The sequence below is a fragment of the Cheilinus undulatus genome, linkage group 8 (genome assembly GCF_018320785.1).
Source record: "Cheilinus undulatus linkage group 8, ASM1832078v1, whole genome shotgun sequence".
Lineage (NCBI taxonomy): Eukaryota > Metazoa > Chordata > Actinopteri > Labriformes > Labridae > Cheilinus > Cheilinus undulatus.
This window is the reverse complement of record NC_054872.1, coordinates 10138688-10162198: the sequence shown is the minus strand read 5'-3', so window position 1 is coordinate 10162198 and position 23511 is coordinate 10138688. Positions and strand designations below refer to the sequence as shown.

The 23511-nt window shown below is 39.5% G+C and overlaps 1 protein-coding gene across 4 annotated transcripts in view; it reads left to right on the top strand.

Annotated features, from left to right (window-relative positions):
* rims2a (regulating synaptic membrane exocytosis 2a) overlaps window positions 1–23511 on the top strand; it is a 247893-nt gene that overhangs the window by 137593 nt on the left and 86789 nt on the right. For 3 of the 4 annotated variants that reach the window (XM_041793381.1, XM_041793385.1, XM_041793382.1), the window contains 8 exons: window positions 6837–6904; window positions 8557–8676; window positions 11625–11724; window positions 11842–11965; window positions 15498–15544; window positions 15836–15948; window positions 19645–19692; window positions 23218–23348. In XM_041793381.1, coding sequence (XP_041649315.1) covers window positions 6837–6904; window positions 8557–8676; window positions 11625–11724; window positions 11842–11965; window positions 15498–15544; window positions 15836–15948; window positions 19645–19692; window positions 23218–23348 — 751 coding nt within the window. The remainder of the gene's footprint in view (window positions 1–6836; window positions 6905–8556; window positions 8677–11624; window positions 11725–11841; window positions 11966–15497; window positions 15545–15835; window positions 15949–19644; window positions 19693–23217; window positions 23349–23511) is intronic. The other variant, XM_041793383.1, reaches the window with a different exon arrangement.

The following is a 23511-nucleotide window of genomic DNA, read 5'->3' as shown; positions in this document are numbered from 1 at the left end:
ATGATCAGTAAACTAGTGACATATCTCCTCTAACTCTCCTTGCGCATCGAGGTTGCGTAAATCAGCTGTGCGTATCTGCAGCTGATCAAACAGAGGAGGAGCGAGAAAGTCGAGCATCCCTCTGGTTAATGTATGAGAAAAGGAGATGTCTAATGTTAAATGTGAACCTCTGCTGTTACTTTTAACAGTTTTATTGCCGTTGATGCTGTCGATGCCTTCAGTAAATCTGGGATCATTACGCATCCACAGCAACGCTTCTCACACAGATCAGCTGTTGCAGCCTAACCACTGAATGTTTAGCGACACATTTCTATTCATAAATTGTGTTACGCATGAAATGTATGGCTAAATGATACCGATATATGATCAGGCACTCTGGGGAAGCAGAGCAGGAGGGGGGTTGGAATTACCTGTGGACCTCTGTTGTTTGCCCTGAAATTTTTACTACACAAATTACAGACATGGTCGATTCACACAGGATTAGAATACAGAAGTGTGGTTATTTCAAATTACCAGAGATCCCTGGTCATACTAGTCCCCTGAGAATAGGACCTTAGAGCAATGACTTTAAGATCCTCCAGCCATTAGTAATTACCACACTTTCACCTATTGCTCTGAATATTTGCAGACTTTATCACATTTTTGAATCTCTGACCATTTCTATGGATGCATGCATGCATTTATGGATCTGTGTAAACAGTGGATTATCGTCTAGACTTGTGCATGGATATGTGAATCTGTTTATTCATTTATAGCTTTACCGCAGCATTATTACAATGATAGCCCCCCAGTTAAAAGATGTGGCTATTTTTATTCATGGTAGTACCACAGCATTGCTTCTCAACACAGCTTCCTTTATAGAGAGAAATTGCTTTCCCTTTACTCTTTTAAGCTCCAGCCTCCCTTCGTCTCCTCTACATTCAGGAGCAGTCTATTTTTATGCTTTTCCATCAGAGTTCCCCGATTTCCCTTAGATTGAAGCCAGATAATGCCTGAAGGGGGCTCGTCCCGTATAGATCCATTAGGTTTTCGGCTCTTTGCAGGGCTAGTGGAGTGTAGGAAATGTGATGTATAAGGCTACAGGGTTGCTTCTAGGTTGCATAAGCACAGTATTTTCCTGATGACCTTACCTGTGCCTGTGGCCCTGAGGTCCACTTCAGCAGCTTACATTCATGTACGCACACAAGTCTGTAAACAACCAAAGTACAAGTGCAGGACCTAGTAGGTAACAAAAGTCATTCTTCGTTATGAGAATGATAATCCTGTCCTTTCTTTTAAGCTTTGTTATGGAAAGTTAAAAGTGTTCATTGGCTCTTCATAATGCAGTCTCAGGACTACATGGTTGAAGCTTCAGGACAGGAAAAAGACCAGTATCTCTCTGTCACCTTCAGTTGTTTTTACTGTTGTAGTTTTTCAGTTGAAATCCAAGCGCCCCCTTCAGATTCAGTGTTTTTCACTCATATAATTAGCAAAGATCTTTAAGCTTCCTAATCTAATTGAAAAGTGCTCTTCCTCTCTTTGACGTGTGTGTATCCGCTTGGGAAACATGACAATGCTGCAGACTGACAAAGCTGGTTTTGCATGCAAAGCTTTCCAGCTGATCAAGTTCTCGCAGCCTATTAACTGTTACTCTTACTTTGATGGATGCATCAAATTTGGTAGACAGGGTCACAGATCTTCCTCTGTAGAGTCTCACTATCACTGACCCTTCAGATGCATGATAATAATGATAAATGAATGAATAAATTTATAGAAATCCTCCTGAAACAACACCAGGGCTATGTCTCCAGTCTCTATTTCTCCAGGCTCTGTGTCCACTGGTGCTGCTATAGAGGTAGAGTAATCAGAGTCTCATCTTTAAAAGCCCTCTCCCTGGTGCACTTTAGATAGAGGTCAGTTAAGGCTGTGTGGCACGGTCCCCTGTTAAACACATTAGAGATCTCCCTGCTCTTTCCTCCTGATGCAGCCACTCTCTTTGCCAGAACAAACCGTCTCGGTCTCCTATTTTCAACGTACATGCCGGGGTCTTTGAGTGTATGTTGTCTAGAAGTAAAGAGTTAATGTGAGGAAGATGTTAAAGCTGAAACAAGAGCTCTGAAAAGTTGGAATATTATCTTTATTTTTCCATAAATGGCTGTCCGTGTTGGTTCAGTGTAAACCTTTCAAAAAACTATGGACACATATTGAGCTGTATTGAAACTGCAGTTAGCTACTGCTGTGTAATAGTTGATAACAGGTATATCAACATCTATGTTATGTTAAGTATTTTTTAACAAGGGGATTTAACTGATATTGCCACAAAAACAAATGTTGAGGACGATAATCAGCCAGTACTATGTGGACTTGACTGTACAGTTAGAAAAAGAATGGTAAGACTCAATAGACTGTTCTTTCTTTCATAGTTTTTCCACTACTTAAAGACCCTGTAAAGTGAAATCCTCAGCTTCTGTCTTAACACTCTAGATATGTTGGAATATGGTTGCTGTAAACATGTAAAAACACAGATCTACATATGACTGAATTCTGGATTGAGACTGTTAGAAAGTTTTTCACGTCTTTCCTGGCTTGGTTTCATGTGGGCGGGGCCAATATGTGGGCTAATGATGTCACGAGCCCACAGTGGGGAATGGCCCCGCCCCTCTGACACTGCAGTATAACATCACGGAGCAGTTCATCTCAGTACAGTCTGTTGTTAGCTGATGTCACGGTCTGATTGAAAATTAACAGTCATTAAATGCCCTTTTTTTTGTTCACTGTGAGGCAAATTTGCCAAATCCAAAAGCCACAGTGGTCTATGGATCATTTAAAGCCTCATAACAGAGATTTGAGCCAGTGAACAGACTTTGTCTCTTCTCTGGCACAACAATCAGATTGTAATATTTTTTTAATCTGAGAGGATCCCATTTCTCCTGAGTAGGCGTGGCTTCAGTTCATTCAACAGACACGCCCACACCATCCTGGAGGAGATTTTACTGCCTTAACTTTCGTGATTTTGAAGCTTAATTTTAATGACTTAGAGATGTTTTAGTTGACTGAAATTTGATCAAGGAGTTCATAACACCGTGACCTGTCATACAACAAACCTAAATACAGATTCATTTTCACTTTACAGGGTCTTTAAAGTGCTTATACCACACATCACAGTCACTCTTTCATACAAATTTATATTCTATGGACAGACACAGCTGTGGAAAGTGCTAAGCTGTCCGTCAGTTCTTATATATTTACATCCACGCACACCTTTGTGAGCAGTCAAGGCTTCAGTGTCTTGCCCTGCAAAGCCACTTCAACATGTGGGCTGTAGAAGCTTTGGTTCACAGACTGAAGATGGCTACATCAACCTCCAGTATAGAAAAATGAAGCCGATACAGAACTGCTAAATTCAATTCAATTCAATTCAATTCAACTTTATTTGTATAGCACATTCCATACAGGCATAAACTCAATGTGCTTTACAGAAGATTGAAAACAAACAGAAAAAGGAATCAGCAAGCACAACTAAAAGCTGTGTTTCCTTGAGTGTCTTGAGTGTAGGCTAAAGGTCACATGCAAATCCACATGTGTATGCCTGTGTAAAAAAAAAAAAAAAATACAGCCTGCATCAAAAAAACATTTAAATCAGAATAGTTTATTTTCCAACACTGAACAGGAAGTGATTTCAGTTTTAGAAACATACATGTTGTGCAAAACTTGGTGGAAAATCAAAGTTAGACTGGAATATTACTAAATGGATACTGTGCCAGAAAAGATCATGACTAGAAAGCAATCATGAATGAAAAAGTGCAAGCCTGAGGAAGAGCAAAGGCAAGAATGAGGAGGAGCTTGTTGGCCAGAGCTGTGACTTTTTGTTGGTAAATGCTTTAATAGGAACTTCCTGAGTGAACCTCTTTGTCTTTTGATGCATAATTTTGGGGTCGTTACTGATATGATGCAAACCTGCCACAGCCCCCTTTGTCTGTATCTGGGTTGATCTTAAGTGAGCATTTTCAATATGATGCCCACCACAGCTTGGCTTTAGAGGATGGACGGCTTCAGTATAGAACTGGTTGGTCACTCAGACTCTGTCTTTACCAAAACTTCAAACAATATAACCCTGCTCTACCTCTGAGCTGGAGACATAATATTGATTGATGCATCAGTTGTTTTTGATTATATTCTGTACTAAAAGCACAACATTTAAAAAAAATAAATAAATTGAACACACATGGAATGTCATGTTGTGGATGTTTTCCCAGTGAGAAAATAGTTTTAAATCAAATATTAAGAACAATAGGCAGGTAAACTTGTTGCTTTCACACTTGCACAGAACTCATTTGTATGAGTAAATGTTTTTTGGGCTGAGCTGCATGTTCGAATGCAAAACGCTGATTTTTTTTTCACTGACTTTATCTGTAGTTTTTCCTGCCAGTCCCATTGACAGATTTCCTCATAAATTTTAAGAGAGTTGATATGAGAATGCAGCAGGCGCTGAACTGAATCATCAGTCACCTGTATAAATGACTTGGGCTGATTCAAAAAATTGCATAAAATTGAACCCGTTCTGTAAAAAAATAATGACGGACAAATGTTTCGGCATCTAAGTGCAATTATGATTTGAACAACATGTGCTTGATTTTCTTTTTAACCCATGAAAAATTCTGAACTCACTTTGCAAAGGCTTTAAGGGTTGTCGAATTCTGTTTTTTTTTTTTCAGGGCTGATATTGGTACCGATTATTAGAAGTGCCTGCAACTGATAACCAATATTTGGAGCCTGTTTGCATTTTTATGACAAACAAAAAGTACTTAAATGTGACAAAGTAAAACCGGATGTTAAAAAGTTAAGGAAAATCCACATTTTAGTTCTAGCTCTGTCAACATAAGAAACAGTACAGAGCAACACAGTAGCAGCAGGAAACAGGAAGTGATGCTGCACTCTCCCTGTGTCAGTGCTACCCAGGCCTCAGTATTGATTTGCTGGTAGACATGTGACATCAAGCCAGTTAGATAGTGTTGTGAACAGGACATTAGATGAGACTGTAGAGCAGGGGTCACCAGGGGCCAGATTTTGTCTTGACAGATGCTTTGGGGTTCAGACTTTTAGATTAACTAAATGAATATAAACATATTATTATTGTAGTATACTGTATTTTCTTCCAAATGAAAGTAATTCTTAGGCATTAACTGTGGGATTAGTCCTTATCAGCTATACTGCAGCCAGCCACCAGGGGGCACTTGAAATATTTTGGCAACATATTTCTAAGGCTGCTATGGTGTCCATCATTGTGTGATGCTAATATGCTGTGTCCAATAGGTGAAAAACACAATCAAGAAACAGATCTTTTTGTTTGGATTCTCTGGCAGGAAGATTTCACCACTCTCCACAAAGCAGAAGTGGAAGGTTGACACAGAAAATTTCAGGTTAAGTTAGGATTGGATTGATAAGTATATGCTCGTCATGCCAGTAATGGCTGACAAGTTAAAAAAAATGGATCAACCGTTATGTTAGTGATGATAGAACTGTTTTTATCTTGATTGTTTTAGGGCTGATTTAATAGCTGTAGGAATGAAAAAGACAAAATATATCCTAAAAATCAAGACAATGTAATCATCTTTAGGGGGCTGAAGGAGGAGCTTTAGGGAGCCTGATATGGCTGATATGGAGTGAAAATAAAGCCAGAGGAGAAGACACACCTTGCAGTGATGCCAAAGTAGCACTCCTTTGAATTAACTGATTTTAGCCAGTTATCTGGAAATTAAAATTCCGGTGCTTATAATCGGCTAAATGTCAAATATGGGCATCAATAATCAGCCAGGCCGATAATCATAGACTGTATCCATGCAACTTCTATAAAACCGTGCATTGTGTTTTCATTGATATGTTCTTCTCCACTCTGTCGTTGGCATTGTGTATCTGTTGAGCCATAGGCGTAGCACGAGGGGGGGCACTGATTACCCAGGCCCACAGCTGGGAGGGGAGGGGCCCTTGAAAAGCCTGCAATTATAAGTGTGTTTTTTTTAATATATTTCAGTATTGAATCAAAAGCGACTACATGAATCGTCAACAGATTGAAATTTGCATCAAATAGAGTGGAATAAAATACTGGGGGGGCCCTGCTCCTCCCTTTGAAAATATCGAAATGGTGTAGTCCAGCACTGCGAAATAATGCAAGTAAATTTAATTTAACCATAGTAGAAAATATTGCTAATAAATGTGGAAATTATGGTTCAACAATATAGTATAATGTATAGGCATTTTTAAAAATGAATCAACATTTGTTGCTTGGCTAGCTGGTTAAGGGGGGCTCTGTGTAATATTCTCTCTGGGGTTCCCAAATCCCTAGCTGCGCCCCTGTGTGCACCTGCACATGCAGTAGCATCGATGTAAAGGCAAATATTGTCACTGTTGTGTATAGTGGACTCTTTTGCTTCTTCCACATCAGTTTTCCTTTTCATTTTGTTCATATTTTATTTCTGGAGACCCCAACCCCCATCTGACAAGGATAGTCTCTCCTGTGACATACATGTGTGAATAAACAGAACATGAGGACGTCATCGGCAGTCTGCCAGCTTATGTCTCAAGAATTAAGCAGGTTACAATTCAAGATTTTGTTCAACAAAGCTTACTGCACACCTGAGCAGCACCTTTCCCTCTGCAGGGCTCTTTAAGCTGTCCAGGCTTACTGTGAGCAGTATGTGAGAGTGCATCTTTGAATGAATGTGTGTCATGTTAAGTGCTTCATGTATGTGTATTTTGTAAGTTTATTCTTGTCTGTATGTTGTGAATTGTGGTGTCCTGACCGGTCCCTCTTGCTGTCCTCTCTCGTGAATGTACGCCCTTTCCCCCCCTCCTTACAGGAGATTTGGATGGCCATTGGTGGGACCATGCGTCTTGGCATAGCAGCGAGGCCTCCCCAATGTCTTTGGTGAGACATGTGGAGCCCTGCCTTGACCCCCCTCGCCCCTTCCTCCTTCCCCCCTTAACCCCCATCTCTCTCTCCTTCTCTATGTCCCCCCCTCCCTTCCCAGAGTCTTTTGTCATTTCATGTTTCCTTCGTTTTATTTACACCTTTGCATGTTGTTTTTCTGTTTTTCTTTCTGTTTTATCCCACACCTGTAGGGGACAGTCAAAGGGGAAAAAGAAAAACTATTGAGCAAGCATTTATGTCCGAGCCGACACACACCTTATCTGAGAGGCAAAAGAAAATGGTGCGCTTTGGGGGCCACTCATTTGAAGAGGACTTGGCATGGTGTGAACCACAGGTTAAAGACTCGGGAGTTGATACGTGCAGTAGCACTACCCTAAACGAGGAGCATAGCCATAGTGAGAAGGTACTGAGACAATCTAGCCTGCATTTTGTTATTTATTATTATGACCTACCCATCCAGTCTTGTTTGCTCTTTGTCACTAAGTGTAAATAGGTGAGATGTTTTTATTTTGTTGTATTTATTTGATTTGATTTGCCGTTGTATAACGGATATTCCTAGCGATTTCGTTCCTTTTTTTGTTTTTCGGTTACTTTTGGCTTCACCTAGCTTGGTGTTGCCTTAAAAAGACTTTTGGGGGCACCCTCTTTGCTTGCTACCTGTACTTGCTGTTCTGCTCCCCAAACAGAAACTACACATCTTCTCGTAGCTGTAAAAGAAGAGCATTGATACACAACCTCTGTTTGTCATGGCACACAGGAATGTGGGTCTCTCCTAGTTGCATGCTCGTTCTCCTCCGTATGTTGTGTTCTTGCTCTGCAGCGGTCCTTGTAGTGCAGTTGGAACACCTTTTACTCAGGCCCGTCCCTTTCACTCTGCTGCCCTTCCCCACAGCACCCAGTCCAGACAGAACCCGTCCCCCTGCTCAACTCTCCACTCACTTCTTTAGCAAAACCCAGTTATTGTAAGAACACACAACAGGAAAGACTGGATTTGTTTTGCACAAAAAATAAAAACATTTGTTTTTCTTTTTTCCCTTCCACTGCGCGTCTGTGATTTCACCCTACCTTTGTCTCATGGCTTTACTCTGTGCTGTGTCTGTTTCATCTCTTTAGATCTATAAACTTGCACCTCATGGTCCACCTCATTTATTTATTTTTTCAAACTGACCTTTTCCTCCCTTTTGCTGTCAGCTTTCCCCTCACTATTCCACTTGACAGTGGTTTATTTTTGTGTGTAGTGAAGCACTGGAGTGAGACTCCAGTGTTCCTGCTCTGTCTGAAGAGCTGGTCTAAGGAGTGTTTGGGCTGCTTGCTTTAATCTGCATGGGATGCTGCATGAAGCTCACTCCAGCCTCACACTAGCAGGTTCACACAATCTCTAGAAGTAAAACAAAAAATACATCTGTTCATGATTAGCTGAGAAGAAAACATTGCATCTGAAAAATTCTAATATTCAACAGTTCAGTGGTATAAAAAAATCACAGTCCTTAAGAGTTATTAGAGTTTGTGTGAACTTTCTTACCTGAGAGAATCAACACTTTCCCCTTGCCCCTTCTCACTATGCATAGTTGTCTACTTTGTTCTAAAGTAATCAAATTTGAGTGGATGAGTTGTTAAACAAAAGGTGTGTTGTTGCTCTGACCTTGTAGCACCCGGTGACGTGGCAGCCGTCCAAAGATGGGGATCGCCTAATAGGGCGTATTTTGCTCAATAAGCGCATGAAAGATGGAAGTGTGCCTCGAGACTCAGGAGCTCTGCTCGGTCTTAAGGTGAGTCTATCAGGATTTTCTGAGTCTCTTTGTAGTCCTGATGCATGGACACATGGAAATGCAGGATATTTATACTGTGGGTCTCATCATCAAGCTATGCTTGAAAAAGCAAGTTAGAGCATGCAGATTTAGAAGCTTACATCTCATATATGTTGATTTGGAGACATTTGAAGTAACCTACATAGGCAGTGGTTTCCAAAGTCGGGGTGGGGACCCCTTGGGGGGGTTGCGAGACACTCAGAGGGGGTCAGGAGATGCCTTCTAAAAACAATGAATTTTAAAAATGGTTTTAAATGGTATATTTTGTCCATTTTTGTTGAAATATATGCATACAATCAGTTCAATTTAAAATAAAAACGTGGTCATCTGTTCAGATTTGTGTTGAAATAAAAGTAATGTTTACAAAATCCTTAAAATTTTGATCTGCGCATGGCTTTTCTCGAATGGCACGCCTTAAGCACCCATAGTGACCATGGGGGTCCCAGGGGTCCACACTATTTTGGGGGTGACGGGCTGAAAAGTTTGGGAACCCCTGTACAGAGGTGTTGTCAAGGCCCATGGGGATGGGGGACCCAGCCAAATGGGGGGTCCATAGAGGTCAGGAAAATTATGGACTATTTTAGAGTTAAGCTGTGATAACCATATTTTATATATGACCTAAATAATAACCTCTCTTATCAAAGAAACAAAAAAAAAAACTTTATTTTTGCTGTAGTACAATATGGCCTAATTTAAATTGTAAACTCTCTTCCTTAAACCGAAATCATTTTCTTTTGCTAATGTTAACCATGTGAATAAGCAAATCAACTAAAATATCTGGATTTCAGTATTTTAGACTTCATAGCTATGCACAAACGTCAGAATGCCAGAGGATAAATTAGAGGTAACTGAACTAACTTACAGGAGAAAGTAATGAAATAATTAGAAATAGAAAAAAGGGCAGAAATAGGTCAATAAAGGCAAAGACAGGGCAAAAATGGGTGGGGAAATGGTGAAAAGCAGTTAAAAAGGGGCTAAAATAGGATAAAAGTGGAAAAAATTGAGGAAAATGGGCAGAAACAGTGATGAAAAAGGGGTCAAAGAGTGGCGTGAGTAAGTTATTTGAACATTAGAAGTCAATAATAGCTTGACACACTTTTCAGCTTATAAAGTAACTGTATGCCAGGATGCTGGCACCAAAGTTACTGATCCAACACATGCACACATATGCCAGTAAATCGCAACTGGGTAGGGCCCAATCACTGAGTTTTTCAGGGGCCCAACCAGATCTGTAGGTGGGCCTGAGTGTTGTAGGAGAACTTTCCAGTTTTAGGAAAGTGACATGGAAAAAGTTGCTTCTCACATCTACGGGAAATCCGAGAAGCAGTTCTAAGTAAACTCTGGCACATGGTCCAACTAACTAAAAAGAGGTTATTTATTTGCAATATTTTGGTACTAGACCTTTAACAAACTGTTGTTTTCATACCTTTTTTGCAAAATGGTCAGTGTGCAGGATTTTCCTTTGAATAATTTGCAGGTGATTATGTTGACATACCAAATAAAGACTTTTGAGCTGTGATTTCTCCAAATTCTGGCTTCTCTTTTTGTGGACTTTCTCCTTGATTTCCAAGTACTGATTAATCACTCAGTATTAATATTTATTAAGGACTCAGTGGTGGTGCTGATGCATATTAATGACCAGCATTTGATATTATGCTTTGTAATTTTCTGAACTTCCTCACACTGAAAAGCTGTCCTTGGCAGCACAGAGGAAACGTCAGTCTAAAATTTGTGTTCTATTATTCCCAGATATGACCACTGAAATATAATGTCTTTTATCGCACTGTTATGTTTTGAATAATACCATCACAGTAGTCTGTAATAATCCATACATTTTAACCAGTTAAGGCCTGAAACCTCAAATAATAATAGACAAATCCACAAAAAGGAAAATTGACATACAATTTCACTTTTTGTATTACATTAGACATCAGACATTTATGGCAATTGATAATCCACTGGAAGGTATTTTTGGTGTCATTTATGAGGTTATAGAGAAAAGATATTTAAGGAAATAATGGATCACGTTGATTAAAAAGTTAACTTCTTCTACGTCATGCCCTGTCTTAGAGTATACACATTTTAGACCTCTACCCACTGCATATACCTAAATTGTGTTGTTTAGATGCTTCAGTTTCCCCTCCCGTTTCATTGTTACATAAATCTGTAGTTGGTGCACACTGGTAAAAAAGCTGAGCAGTCAAAGTCTACAGGAGCATGCTGGGCCATGAAGAGAGAGAACAGAGAACAGCAAGATGGGGAAAAATCATTACTGATTGAATGAGTCTCCTGAAATGGCATGTTTGTGTCTGCTCAGTGCCTCTGTGCGTTTCTGTCCGCTCAGCAGCAGCCAGCCAACTCGGCAATCCAGCCAGTCAGTCCATCAGTCAGGCTGCCAGCCTCGCCCTCTCTCTCTTCTCCACTGCAGGCTTCCTTCTCTGGCTCCAGCCTGTTACATAAAGCCATTTCATTTAGCAGACTTCCCTAAGCTCCTTTGTATGTTGGCATTCAGCTGCCATTAAGAGGGATTTTTATTTGTATGATGCCCATGTAAGCTGAGTGGAATGTAGTACAGCAGCTCAGGACTGTACAGTACAGCTCTAGCCCACAGGCCTGCACTGCTACAGATCCACAGAGCTGCACCAGTGTGCCATGGAGGAAGTAAGCATGGCTCTGGACATGTTTAAAAAAAGAGAAAACACCAAGCCTGTGTCATAAAGGATTTTACTACAGATTGGAGATTATACCTTGTAGGCAAAAGTTAAAGCTACGGCATCAACTGGAAGGTTTAAAGAAAAGGAATCTGCTGCAAACTGATGCATGTGATTAAGAGTCAGAATGGATACTGAAGCTGCATCACCAACAGTTTAAGCTGACCATGTTTAAATGTTGTCTCTCTGATTCTACAGGTGGTTGGAGGCAAGATGACAGAATCTGGTAGACTTTGTGCTTTTATCACTAAAGTGAGAAAAGGAAGTCTAGCAGACACTGTTGGACACCTCAGACCAGGTAAGACACATTTGGGGGAAACTTTGATGCACAGCTTTTATTTACTGACTTACAGACAAGGTGTACATCAGCAGGGTTAATGATTTCATATTCAATGTGTTCCCTGATGTTTTGCAGGTGACCAGGTGCTGGAGTGGAATGGGAAGCTTTTACAAGGAGCCACATTTAAAGAAGTTTACAATATCATTCTAGAATCCAAGCCTGAACCACAGGTGGAACTAGTGGTCTCACGGCCTATAGGGTGAGAGCTTAAGAAATCACCGTCAGACACACTTTATTCTTTTCTATCTGGTCGTCTTTATTACAGTCTTCCAGCGTACCATTAGACAAAGCCAGGAAAAAAAAACAGAAGTTTGTCAGACCATTAACTGGCATCTTGCTATTAACATTTGTGCATTTGAATGTAAGCTATCCAAAAAAGGGAACATTTAGCTTTTTTTTTTTAACATTACTTTTGGGGAACTTTATCTTGACATCAATGTAAAGGGCATGTAGAAGTACCTGAGTATTACTAAGCTGCTCTTACATCCATGACAAACTTAACACTTTTAAAGAAAACAGTGGGAGTGTACAACATACAAACCTTTACTTTATCAGGTTTGTAAGAGAGACACACTGCCTGCATAGAGGAGTGGTTCCCAACCATTTTTCCCCGCTCACATCTAAGAAAAGCTAAGCCCCCTGGGACAAATTTTGACTGACAAAGGACTACTCTTGAAAGTGATAAAGAGGTTTGGTTAAATTTTCAAGGCAAAACTCATATTTACAGGAAAAATTGAAATTTTGTACTTTAAGAGTCAAAAAAGTATGTGAACCAAAAGTTTGAATTTTTGAGATTATAAAGTCAAGAAGTTAAAAGTCTTACCACTGTTTTTCGGTTGGTTTCTTGTACATTTTTTACTTTACAGTATTGTAAATTAATGATTTTAAAAACTTGAATTTTTTGAAGATTTCAGTTTAAAAATGTAAGATTTTATAAACGCTGATATTTTGATTTTCTTCATGTAAATTCTGAGCTTGTTTTCTTGTAGATCAGGGGTGTCAAACTCATATTGAGTCCGGGGTCAGATTTGCTCCGATGAGAAGTCCTGAGGGCCGGACTATTTCGGCCAGGACTGTGAAAGTCAATCGTGGATTCTGAATCTAGGCCTTACCCACGAGCCTCACAAGGTCAACATTTAAACATAAACTGTCAACCTCATTTTCACCATTAGTAAAATATGAAAGAAATTTAAATAACACTAATAATAAATCATTCTGAGATGAAAAAAAAGTAAAAGTGATGAGTTGAAAGGCTCAAAGTCTGAGATAAAAAGTCAAACTTTTTAGTCCAAAAGGTCAAAACATGAAATTTAAAGGTAAAATAATGTTTTTAAAAGACAAATACATGAGATTAAAAGTCAAAATCACAAGTTTAATTTGGAATTGTGAATTGCAGAATTTAAAATATGAAATGACAGCGTTAATTTCTTTTCCCACCTTCCTGACTTTTTATCTAACTTATTTTTCTCTCTACTTTTTCAGATTTTTGTAATTGAACAAGGATTTTTAAAATCATCAAGGTTAAGTTTACACATTTATACTGGGGGAAATCTGCAGACCTCAGACTGCTTGGCCAATAAAAAAATAAAGATCATATGATCTTGGGGGCTGGATACAAAAGTACCAGGGGCCGGATTTGGCCCCCGGGCCTTGAGTTTGACACCTGTGTTGTAGATATATGACTTTATAATCACAAAAACATTTTTTGTATGGTAGGATTGCCCTAATACCATGCCATACATTCTTTTTCTAAATATGTTTTTTTTTTTTAAATATTTACACTATCAGAGCAGACAGGGTCCCGCACTTCCCTGAAATCTCTAGCACCCTTAGCCCTTCCCCTAGGTTTTGAGCTTTCCCATTAGGTGAAGGGGTGTCCCATTTCTCTTTTGAATCAAGGACTAGGGCTAAGGGCCGAGGGCTGCATAGCCCTTGAAACGGAGATGCTTCAGGACCACACTTGAAACCAAAGGGTTCTATGAATGAACTGCATTTACTTGCAAAATGACACAACGGACTATGAAGGGGGCACACAAATCCATCCCTATGAACTATATAATACTGAACCCAGTTTTTAATCAAAACTTTCTATACACCCGGCTGTGTGCAATGTGTGACACTATAACAGCAAACAGGGGGCGTCTCGTTTCTTACAGTGAAGGGGCTGACCAAGGGGAAGGGCTAAGGGGTAGAAATGGGATTGGCCCTTAATCACCATGAGCACAGCACTAGCAGTATTTAGCCCTTTTACAGTGGCGACAAAGACCTTCCTTATTTTAGGGAAGGAATGTCAAGCAGACCAGAATTACTGTGTCCCAACAATATGTGAATGTCAGACATTGTGCTGAATCGCATGCTCTCTTGCTGTCTACATTGCATCCGTTATATCTAATAATAATAATAATAATATCTAATTCTCTGCCCTTGTAAATTGTTAAGCGAACAAATAGATACTAAATAGACTGTTAAATATATAGTGCATGGATATAGCTCATATTGGTCTTGGAAACCTCCTGGAGAAGGCGTTTGGGAAGGGAAGGACTTAAAAAAAATTCTCAGTAGGTGGTTGGACAATCATTCTGTCCATCGTATTCCTCACAGGCCAATTGGAGGGATGAGACAAAACAAGGTTTTATGCATGCGCAGCTCCAGCTGTGATAGTATATGAAAACTGGAACATGATTTGGATTAGACTTCTGCCAGGGCCGATTGATAGAAGAGCGTAAAGTCTTCTCCGCCAAGAGAAGCTTTCAGTGTGGCTCTTTGCTCTTGTTTTAATAAAGAAATGTGGTACAACTCTGATGAAACTGCTGCTATACTATAACTACATCCAAGCTAACTGCTACACTGGAAATAGGAACAGGGAGGGTGATGGGGGAAGACCTTGGCACCTCATCGCACCTCATTTCCCTGCATCATGCTGCATTGCTGACATACTGTCATGATACTACCAAAAGGAATCGGTGAAATCAAGCTGTTTTGTCAGTCGACAGGTATAGTTAGTCACAAATGGGCCACTAGATTCATCCATGCTTATTACCAAGTGAATCAGATTACGTGTCATTATTCTGCCAAGAAGCAAATGCAAGGACAGCATGTTGATTGGGAGACTTTATTTCAAACTGTTTTCACCTTATAGGTGTATTTTTTTTAAACTATTCTATAGGTCATGTCAATAAGAACACACTCCTTTATGTAGATTGGTAGTGCAGACATTTATTAAATACAAGATCCTAACTAAAATAACAATAACCACATTTACGAATCAGATTTCACTGTCTGCATTACGCTTTGAACTTCATTCCTTGTAACATGAAGACTGAAACTGAATTCAGAGAATGCATGTAGTTTGTTTTCTTGTGGAGTTTGTTTGCACAATAGCCATAATTCAGTTCCTACAGCATCTGTTCCTCCCTCCCACCGGCTGTGGCTCCGTCAGCTCAGGCCTCATATGCATCTGGCAGAATAAAAAGGCTGCTGATGCTTTTTCTCGCTGTCCTCCGGCTGATCTCCAAAGGGTTAATTGTCGGGGAAAACAGAAGCACCTTTGTCAATTCCTATAACTGACCTGCTTTGTACTGCTGAGGGAGCTGCTGGGTGAATCAAGACTAATGCGGTGCTTACAGTCATTAAAGCACAGTGCAGTCAGCATTAGCTCAAATTGATCTTTTCCATCCTTTCCTTCTCTCCACTCTCTAACACTCATAGGTTTCTGGTTTTTTTCTTTTCAGAGATATTCCAAGGATACCAGACAGCACACATGCACAACTGGAATCAAGTTAGTCTTTTTAAGTTCTTAAGCATATTTCATTACCCGGTTTTATCCTATCAATCATCCTGGAAATAAAGAAATGTCTTAGAATTACCTTTTACTCTGCCTAAACATATTTGTCTTTCCTCCAGCAAGCTTTCTTCTCTCCTTAGTGTCTCTCTCTTCTGTGTATTTTTGTCTTTACCCCTGCTGTATGTATTTCTCATGTTATTTCTGCTTTATCTTCATGTCAGTGTAACCATCAAGTAAAAACAAGAACGCTACTAGAAAACTGACAGTGTCCTTTTGGTCCGTCAGGTTCGAGTTCTTTTGAGTCTCAGAAGATGGATCGCCCGTCCATCTCCGTCACGTCCCCCATGAGTCCCAGCATGCTGAGGGACGCCCCCCAGTACCTGTCAGGACAGCTCTCAGTAAGTGACTGCGGCATCTCGTGTGAATCATCTGCAAGCACCATACTGTTAGATCGCTTTGGTCACTGTTGGAAAATTACAATACTGATGTAAATACTTTAGACGTTTTACTTTCATTATAAACTTGAGGTATGAATTAAACCAGTGGTTCCCAACCTGTTTTTCCTCCCCCCCCCACTCTTATCTAAGAAAAACTACGGCCCCCTGCCAAGACATTTTTGATTGTATTCACTGGCAAAATCCCACCGTAATAGACCTTGACTTAGATAAACTTGTTCTTGACAAAAGATCTATTTTAGGACTGCCAAAAGATTCATTTTTTAAATCATGATTAATCTCAGCATTTCTGTAGTTAATCACAGTTAATCGCATCCTTTATATCCCATTCTAAAATTCCTCTATTTTGCATTTAAATCTGTGTTTGTGTCATTTTAGTTTTTCTACTGTCTTAAACTAAGGGTCACTGACTTCCTGTTTCAATACTGACCTGCTTTTATAGTTAAAATAAAGATTTTAAGATGACCTTAACCACAGAAAATGGAACTTTTTATGTAGCGAAAAAGAAATATGTGAACAGTGAAAATTTAATGTTGCATAATGCATGGTTCAGTTGATGTCTGACTTGTCTATTGAGCTGTCTGACAATTTTTAAAATTGAAATGAGACAGTGAGGATCAGTGCTAGTTATTTTACATCAGGGAGACATTGCAGTGGCTTAACAAAAGTTTGTTGAAGGCATGCGACCCTATGCAAAGAAAAAACTTGAAATTATCAAGTTTGAAAAGCTGTTTGTTTATGAGGAAAAGGAAGGTTTTTACCTTAAAAGCTGTAACTGTATTTGAACCAAAAATCTGTGATTATAAAGTCAAAAAGTTCAACCACTGTCTTTAGTTTGTTTTCTTGTACATTTTGACTTCACACTGTTGTAGAGCTATCATTTTGAAAACTTTAAATTTTTGAGTCTCTGATGTCAAAATTTAAGACTTCTTTTAACAAAAAAAATATAAAGTTTTTTTTCTTATAAAATCAACAAGTCTTTAGACTTGGAAATTCTGAGTTGTTTTCTTGTAAATATATAATTTTTATTAGTTTTTAATCTGTTTTTGTTGCTAAAACATGAACAGATCCTCTTAATTTTTATAAACCTTTTAGTGGCCTCTATATGCCTGCATGTCTCTAATCATGAATTGAAAAGAACGTATTACTGGCATCAGCCAAGACCTCATATCCCCATTTTAATGATTTTAATTTTCTTTATGAAGTGCTATTTGGAGATATAACGGTATCATTAATACTGCAGTAAAAGAAATTCCAGACATGTGACGCTTTCAAACAGAAGGTCTTCAGGGCAAAAAGTGGAGTATTTTTTAGTGAAACAGAGCGTTGGGAAGCGGGAACTACAGTTCCTATCAGCCCTTGTGTACCCATCATCCTTTGCGCTCCACTTGGCTTGACCCAACAGGGCGAAAAATGATGTATATTGCCTGTTTTAGACATAATGGAGGCTCCATTCACATTTTAAATCTGACATGTGGAAGCATTTTGGTTTCCTGCTGTCATTAAATGATGAAGGTGAAAAGTTGATAAACAAGCAAAAACAATATGCAGACACTTTAAGACTGAGGTGACACACCTGTTGGGGAATACGAGTAACATAAGGAGCCACTAAATCATCACCATGAAAAGATGCGTGATGATGCAAGGAGCAGAATCCAGCCAGGCCAAAAGACTTTTAAGGATGTGTTCCACAATCCCTCTTCACCACAACAGCACGAGGGCTCAACAGATCAAAAGCTGTATCAGTAAATATACTGTTTATCACCAAAGACCTTCAGATGTTTTCAGTGGTGGACAATGAAGGTTTAGAAAGCTAGTATACACTGGAGCCAGAGTATACATTTCTGTATTTAAGCCTGCACACCTACAGAAAGTGCAACTGTTTTTTTAATAAATACAGATTTCGCTTTTATTCCAAGTCTTCAGTTGTTGTTTTTTTAATACCAATATAAATAAATAAATACCGTTACTTGAACTTGATACCAAGGTATTGCCCTACTGTGAGATTCTGATACTGTTACATCTCTAGTGCTATTAGTCAGCCTTTACATATGTCTGTGGGTTTTCACCACTTGTAAAGCAATAAGAAGTGACTAAAAGATGCTGACTGTGTCTGCTCAGTGTTGGATTAACTGAAAGATAAAGCCTTTTTTTTCCATTCACTGAAACATGGTGATTTTGGAGATACAAGGTTTTGGCCCGATGCCATATAGATCTAACCTGGAATGCCAGATGGATTTGTTTCACACATCCATCTGGTAAACCTCTCTTCAGCAGCGTTTGGGAAAGGGCAGAGCCTTTGAAAAAAAAACTTGGAGGGTGATTGGATGAATGTTCTGTCACATCTTTACAGGCCAATCAGAGCAACAAAACAAAGTGACGTAGCCGTTCTCTATGGAGTAAACTGAGCAGAACTGTTCTTTGTTCTTCTTTAAACGAAGAAATGTCGTCAAGTTCTGATAAAACGTACGCTTTAGCAGCATCCACGCTAATGTCTTCCTCCAAAATTGCACCAGCCTCTTCTGGCTGCTTGCATACGTCACAAATCTACCGTGCCCAAAAGTACTGCCCCTCGACGCTGATTTGTCCTGTCACTTTCTGATTGGGCCCAAACGGTTCAGGCGGGAGCTTTGCAGGATGAATTCACCAGTAAGAAACACGGAAACGGGCGAATCCATCTGCTTTGCAAGGCTCATGTAGATCTAGTTCTAAGTTAGAGCAGACAGGGCCCCACCCCCCTCTGAGATCTTTGCCTCCCCCCCCGAAGTCCCTGGACCCCAGGTTGGGAACCACTGCATTAAACCGTAGTTCTGAACATTGGGTTACCAGCTACAGTCTGTCTCAGCCTGCCTGTTCTGCTGGCCATTTACCAACCCAGCACAGGGTTGTTATATCAGGTTGCAGTGTCTATTGTCCATTATCTAGTATAACATCCCTCCAGGGTTAAATGGGTAAAGTGCTGCATTAAGCAAGAGATAAATCAACTCTCAAATTGAGCATCCACATGGGAAATCGCTTCAGCATCAACAGTATGTAATATCTTAAGGACATATTTGGCTTACACTGTAGAAAAATTTGACTCCCTTTGACACCTTTAAAGCTATGTCAGCTGATTGAAATTTAGTACAACATTCTGCAAAATAAGCCTAAATGCAGCCCAGATGCCTCTTATGTTTTCACTTTTGAGACTCAGAGACTGGGATTGAAATTCAACCGAACACTGAGACAGTTCAGTTCATTGAATCAACCTTGTAAGATGAGTGATTCTGCCTGGTAAAGAACTGATAGTAAGATATTTTTGGAGCAGTCTTTATACTAAGTTAATAAAGGTTTTAACGTCACTGTGACGCAAGACTTGGAGCAGAGGAGAAATTTTCCAGAGTAGAAAGAGAAATATAATTGTGACTCATTGGTAATTTCAAAGGGGCCATGCTGAACAGAGTAGAGAGGCTTTGGGACACGAATAAAAAAGCAGAGAAGTTATATAAATATAAACCTTGCTTACTGGAAATTGCAGCCTCTGTTTAGGATGAATTGCAAGATTTTGACTATTTTTGTGGGGTTTGGTTTTATGCATTTTCTTTATTTTCCTTTCTTTTCTTTTCCTTGTTTTTTTGCTGTTTAATTTTGCTTATCCAGAGCCAAAGCCTTAGTAGAAGAACAACGCCTTTCCCCCCTAGGGTCCAGGTAATGGGCCCTATCTGAAGGGCACAAACTCTATTTGGTCTTTGCTCCTTGACTGTTGACTGGCCTTTTTCTGTTTCCATACTCTGGAAAATGCATTCCGGGGGAAATGGCAGCCTTAAGTTTCCCTCTCAGTGCAGTGCATTGTGTCATTTTTCTTTAGTTTGATTTCTTGGTATCACTGTTATGATGAAACTTATTACTACTCATTTTAACCCATTCACACCATTTTCCTAGCTAGTGCATGCTCAACTAATTTGAACACCTCTAAAGAGACACTCTTCCACCACCTAATTTTGCACCACAGTTGAATGAACATTTGGTTATATTTATAACTGTGGCAATGCAGGATGTAGTCTGCTTGTGCAACTTTAGGTTAAAAGACTTTATGTCTTTGTTTCAGTGTAACATGAAACCCAGGTTTTCAAACTCCAACCCTTCACATAAGGATAAGAAAATTATTTTATGTAATAGTTAAGAGTCTTTAATGATGTTGCTACTACAGTATAAGGTGATTGAAGTCCAATAGCAGCATGGGTTGGTGGTCTTTTGTTTCATGTTGCAGTGAAAAGAGAGCCAGACCACTGTCCTGTGTTGGAGACCAAATTCCATGTTCCCCTCCAGATGAGAGTACACATATAAGCAAATTGTACCTCACATATAACAAAACTTCATGCTGAGCTGAGCTATGATGGCTTTGTTTCAGTCCTGGGGTCTCTTTCAATCTGCTATCTTTAATATTGGTTTGAGTTTTTTTTAATTTTGTGTATGTTTTATTCAGTGGAGCACAGCAAAATTACATTGTGTAGGCTTGTATTTTTGATTCAGGTGCTTGAAATACTCACTTTTTGTTCTCAGTGCTGTTATACTACAGTTGCAATCAAAATTGCATAACAGTTTTTTTGTGAAAATTTACAGATTTTCTGCATTTTCAAAGAACAAATCAAACAAAAGCAATTGAGCGCAACACAACTAAGTGGTTCAAGTGGTTTCCCCAAATCCAACTGAAAATGCAACTTCTCAAGTCTCAAAATCATTCAACACCTACATGGCAAGCGTCTGTGGTAGTTCGTAGAGCACCCTTTTGCTTGTATGACCTGCTGCAAATGAGATGCATAGCCAGATGCCAGCTTCCTGCAGTATTCCTGAGGAATCTTAGCCCATTACTCATATGCAAACCTCCAGTTCAGTAATTTTCTTGGGTCTGCATGCTGCAGCTCCCTTCTACAAATCCCACCAGAGATTTTCTATGGAGTTCAAGTCACTGATAGCCAATCTTCTTTTGCAACCAAACCTTGGTGGAATTTGAAGTTCAACTGGGATCATTGTCCTGTTGGAAGGTCCAGTGATGCCAAAGCTTCAGTTTCCTCACAGTCAGCGTGACATTTCCTCCTAGGATTTCCTGATGCCTCAATGAATCCACACACTGCAGGTTTCTAGTGCCAGAGGATGCAAAGCCCCATAGCATCACTGAGCCACCACCATGCTAAACTGTGGCCACAGTGTTCTTTTCAGCATATGCTTCATTCTTCTTCCTCCAGACATACCGCTGATCCATCGTGCCAAAAAGCTCCAGTTTTGTTTCCTCACTCCACAGAACAGAATCCCAAAACCTCTGTGGCTTATTTGCATGATTTTGAGCATATTGGAGCTGACATTTCTTGTGCTTTTGGATCAGCTGTGGTGTTCGTCCTGGAGCTCTGGCATGGAAACGTCTTCAGTATGTGCCTTACTCACTAATACCTCAGTGCCTGTTGCCAGCAAGTTTTACTGGAGGTCTTTTGCATTTACTAGATATCTGGTTGCATCCATTGATAGCTTCCTTTTTCTGCTCCATCCAGGTAGAGAAACCACCGTTCCTGTAACTTTGAACTTGCAAGCTATGCTTCAAACAGTGTCTCTAGAATCATTAAGTGCCTTTGCTATCTCTTTGTATCCTGTTCCTTGTTTGTGAAGGGCAATGATAGCTTCTCTTTTTGGACCATTCTTTTGACTTTGCCATATTCCTAATATAAAGTCAAATGTGACACTCAACAAACCCCTCACAGTTGAAGTATTTCATATTTGGAGACATAAGAAGTCATTTTAAGCAGCATTCCCAGTTGGATTTGGGGAAACCACTTGAAACATTAGTTGTGTTCAGCTTTTTCATTGCTTTTGTTTGATTTGTTCATTGCAAACAACTGAAAGTCTGTAAATTTTCACAATAAACCTGATTTGCAATGGAGGTTTAATAATTTTGATTGCAAGTGTATTTAACTTTTTTTCCCCCCAAAAAACGTGTCTGTAAGAATATGCATGAGAGATTTATCATTTAGAGGGATCTGAACACATGATATAAAGCAGAACTTAAGCTGTCACTAGTAGCATGTCATTTGAATAAGTCCATTTTTATTTGTTTGTGTGTTCATGCCTACTAAAGTGTTTTTATTTCAGTTATGATTAAATAGACACAATGAAATGTTTATAAGGAAAATCTTGTCATGAATGTTGTACCAGTTCAAAGGCACACTTTGGAGTGTCTGGAATTTTGGAATGCAACAAACTTAGAAGTTTTTGGTACAATTTGTTTTTCTGTAAGCCCTCTGCTGTCTGATTGCCTATGAAATCTACTGACATGTCTCGAATGCTTCTTCTTGCGTTGCTGCATGTATTGCTGGTAGTTTTAAAATGGTGCAGACTTCCCCATAACCTTTTTTTTTAAGAAGTATGGACAAGAGCTTAGAAGTTTAATTTCTCATTTCATCCTTCTTCCTTAAGGCCTCAGTTGGATTTTTTTCTTCTAAGTGTCTTATTTTGAAGTCCATACTTCCCTTTCAGTGTGAAATGTCCTGAATTCCTCATGCAACCACACGATTGAGTACTTTATGTTGATGCCCACTTATTATGTGAGGTAAAATCAACACTGGTCGACTGTATCATTTCAGCTGAGCACACTAATAATTTTCAAGCATGATGCCTTAAGCATTTTATTTCAATTTGCTTCAGTGGAAATGACATTCAGGCCAATTGCATTCAGTTCCATTCAGTAAACTTTATTCCTCCCTACAGGGGTAGTTTTTAATGACAAGCATAAACACTTACATTTTAAAGCACTCAACTTAAATATATAGTACAGAAAACAGAGGGAAAGTCATGGTACACAACACCACTACAAAGACCTGTTTTGGTCATTCAGCCTTTTTTGACCATCTTGATTTAACAATGATCAAACCACATCTAAGATTTTGCAATACACACCATATGAGCACTCAATCAGTAAATACACGTTTCAAAGAGCACTGAAAGTGTGATCTACTGCACAGACAGCATGTTACATGACATCATATTAGCCAGCAGACACTCCCTCTCCCAAAGGGTGAATACAGGAGAAGACCCTGTCTAATGAAAGTTAAAAATGATAAAGTAGGTCAATAGCTTTGTTTATTTAATGATGTTGTCTTCTCCTGTATTAATCCCAGTATATGGATTTGCTCCTACTGTCCCTGAACAGTCCCTCAGCAGACTATCTCTGTTCTCTCCCTGCAGGTCAAACTATGGTATGACAAAGTGGGCCATCAGCTCATCGTCACCATTTTGGGCGCCAAAGACCTGCCTCCTAGAGAAGACGGTCGGCCCAGGAACCCTTATGTCAAAATTTACTTCCTCCCTGATAGAAGGTAAGAGCAGAGACAGCTACCGTTAGCCACTGTACTCTGAACCTGCTTTACTCTACATCAAACATTTAATATCAGCCATTTACTCTTCAAAAAACATTAGAGATCAGTGAACTAAGCTGGTTTATATACACTTGCTGACCACTTTATTAGGTACACCTTGCTG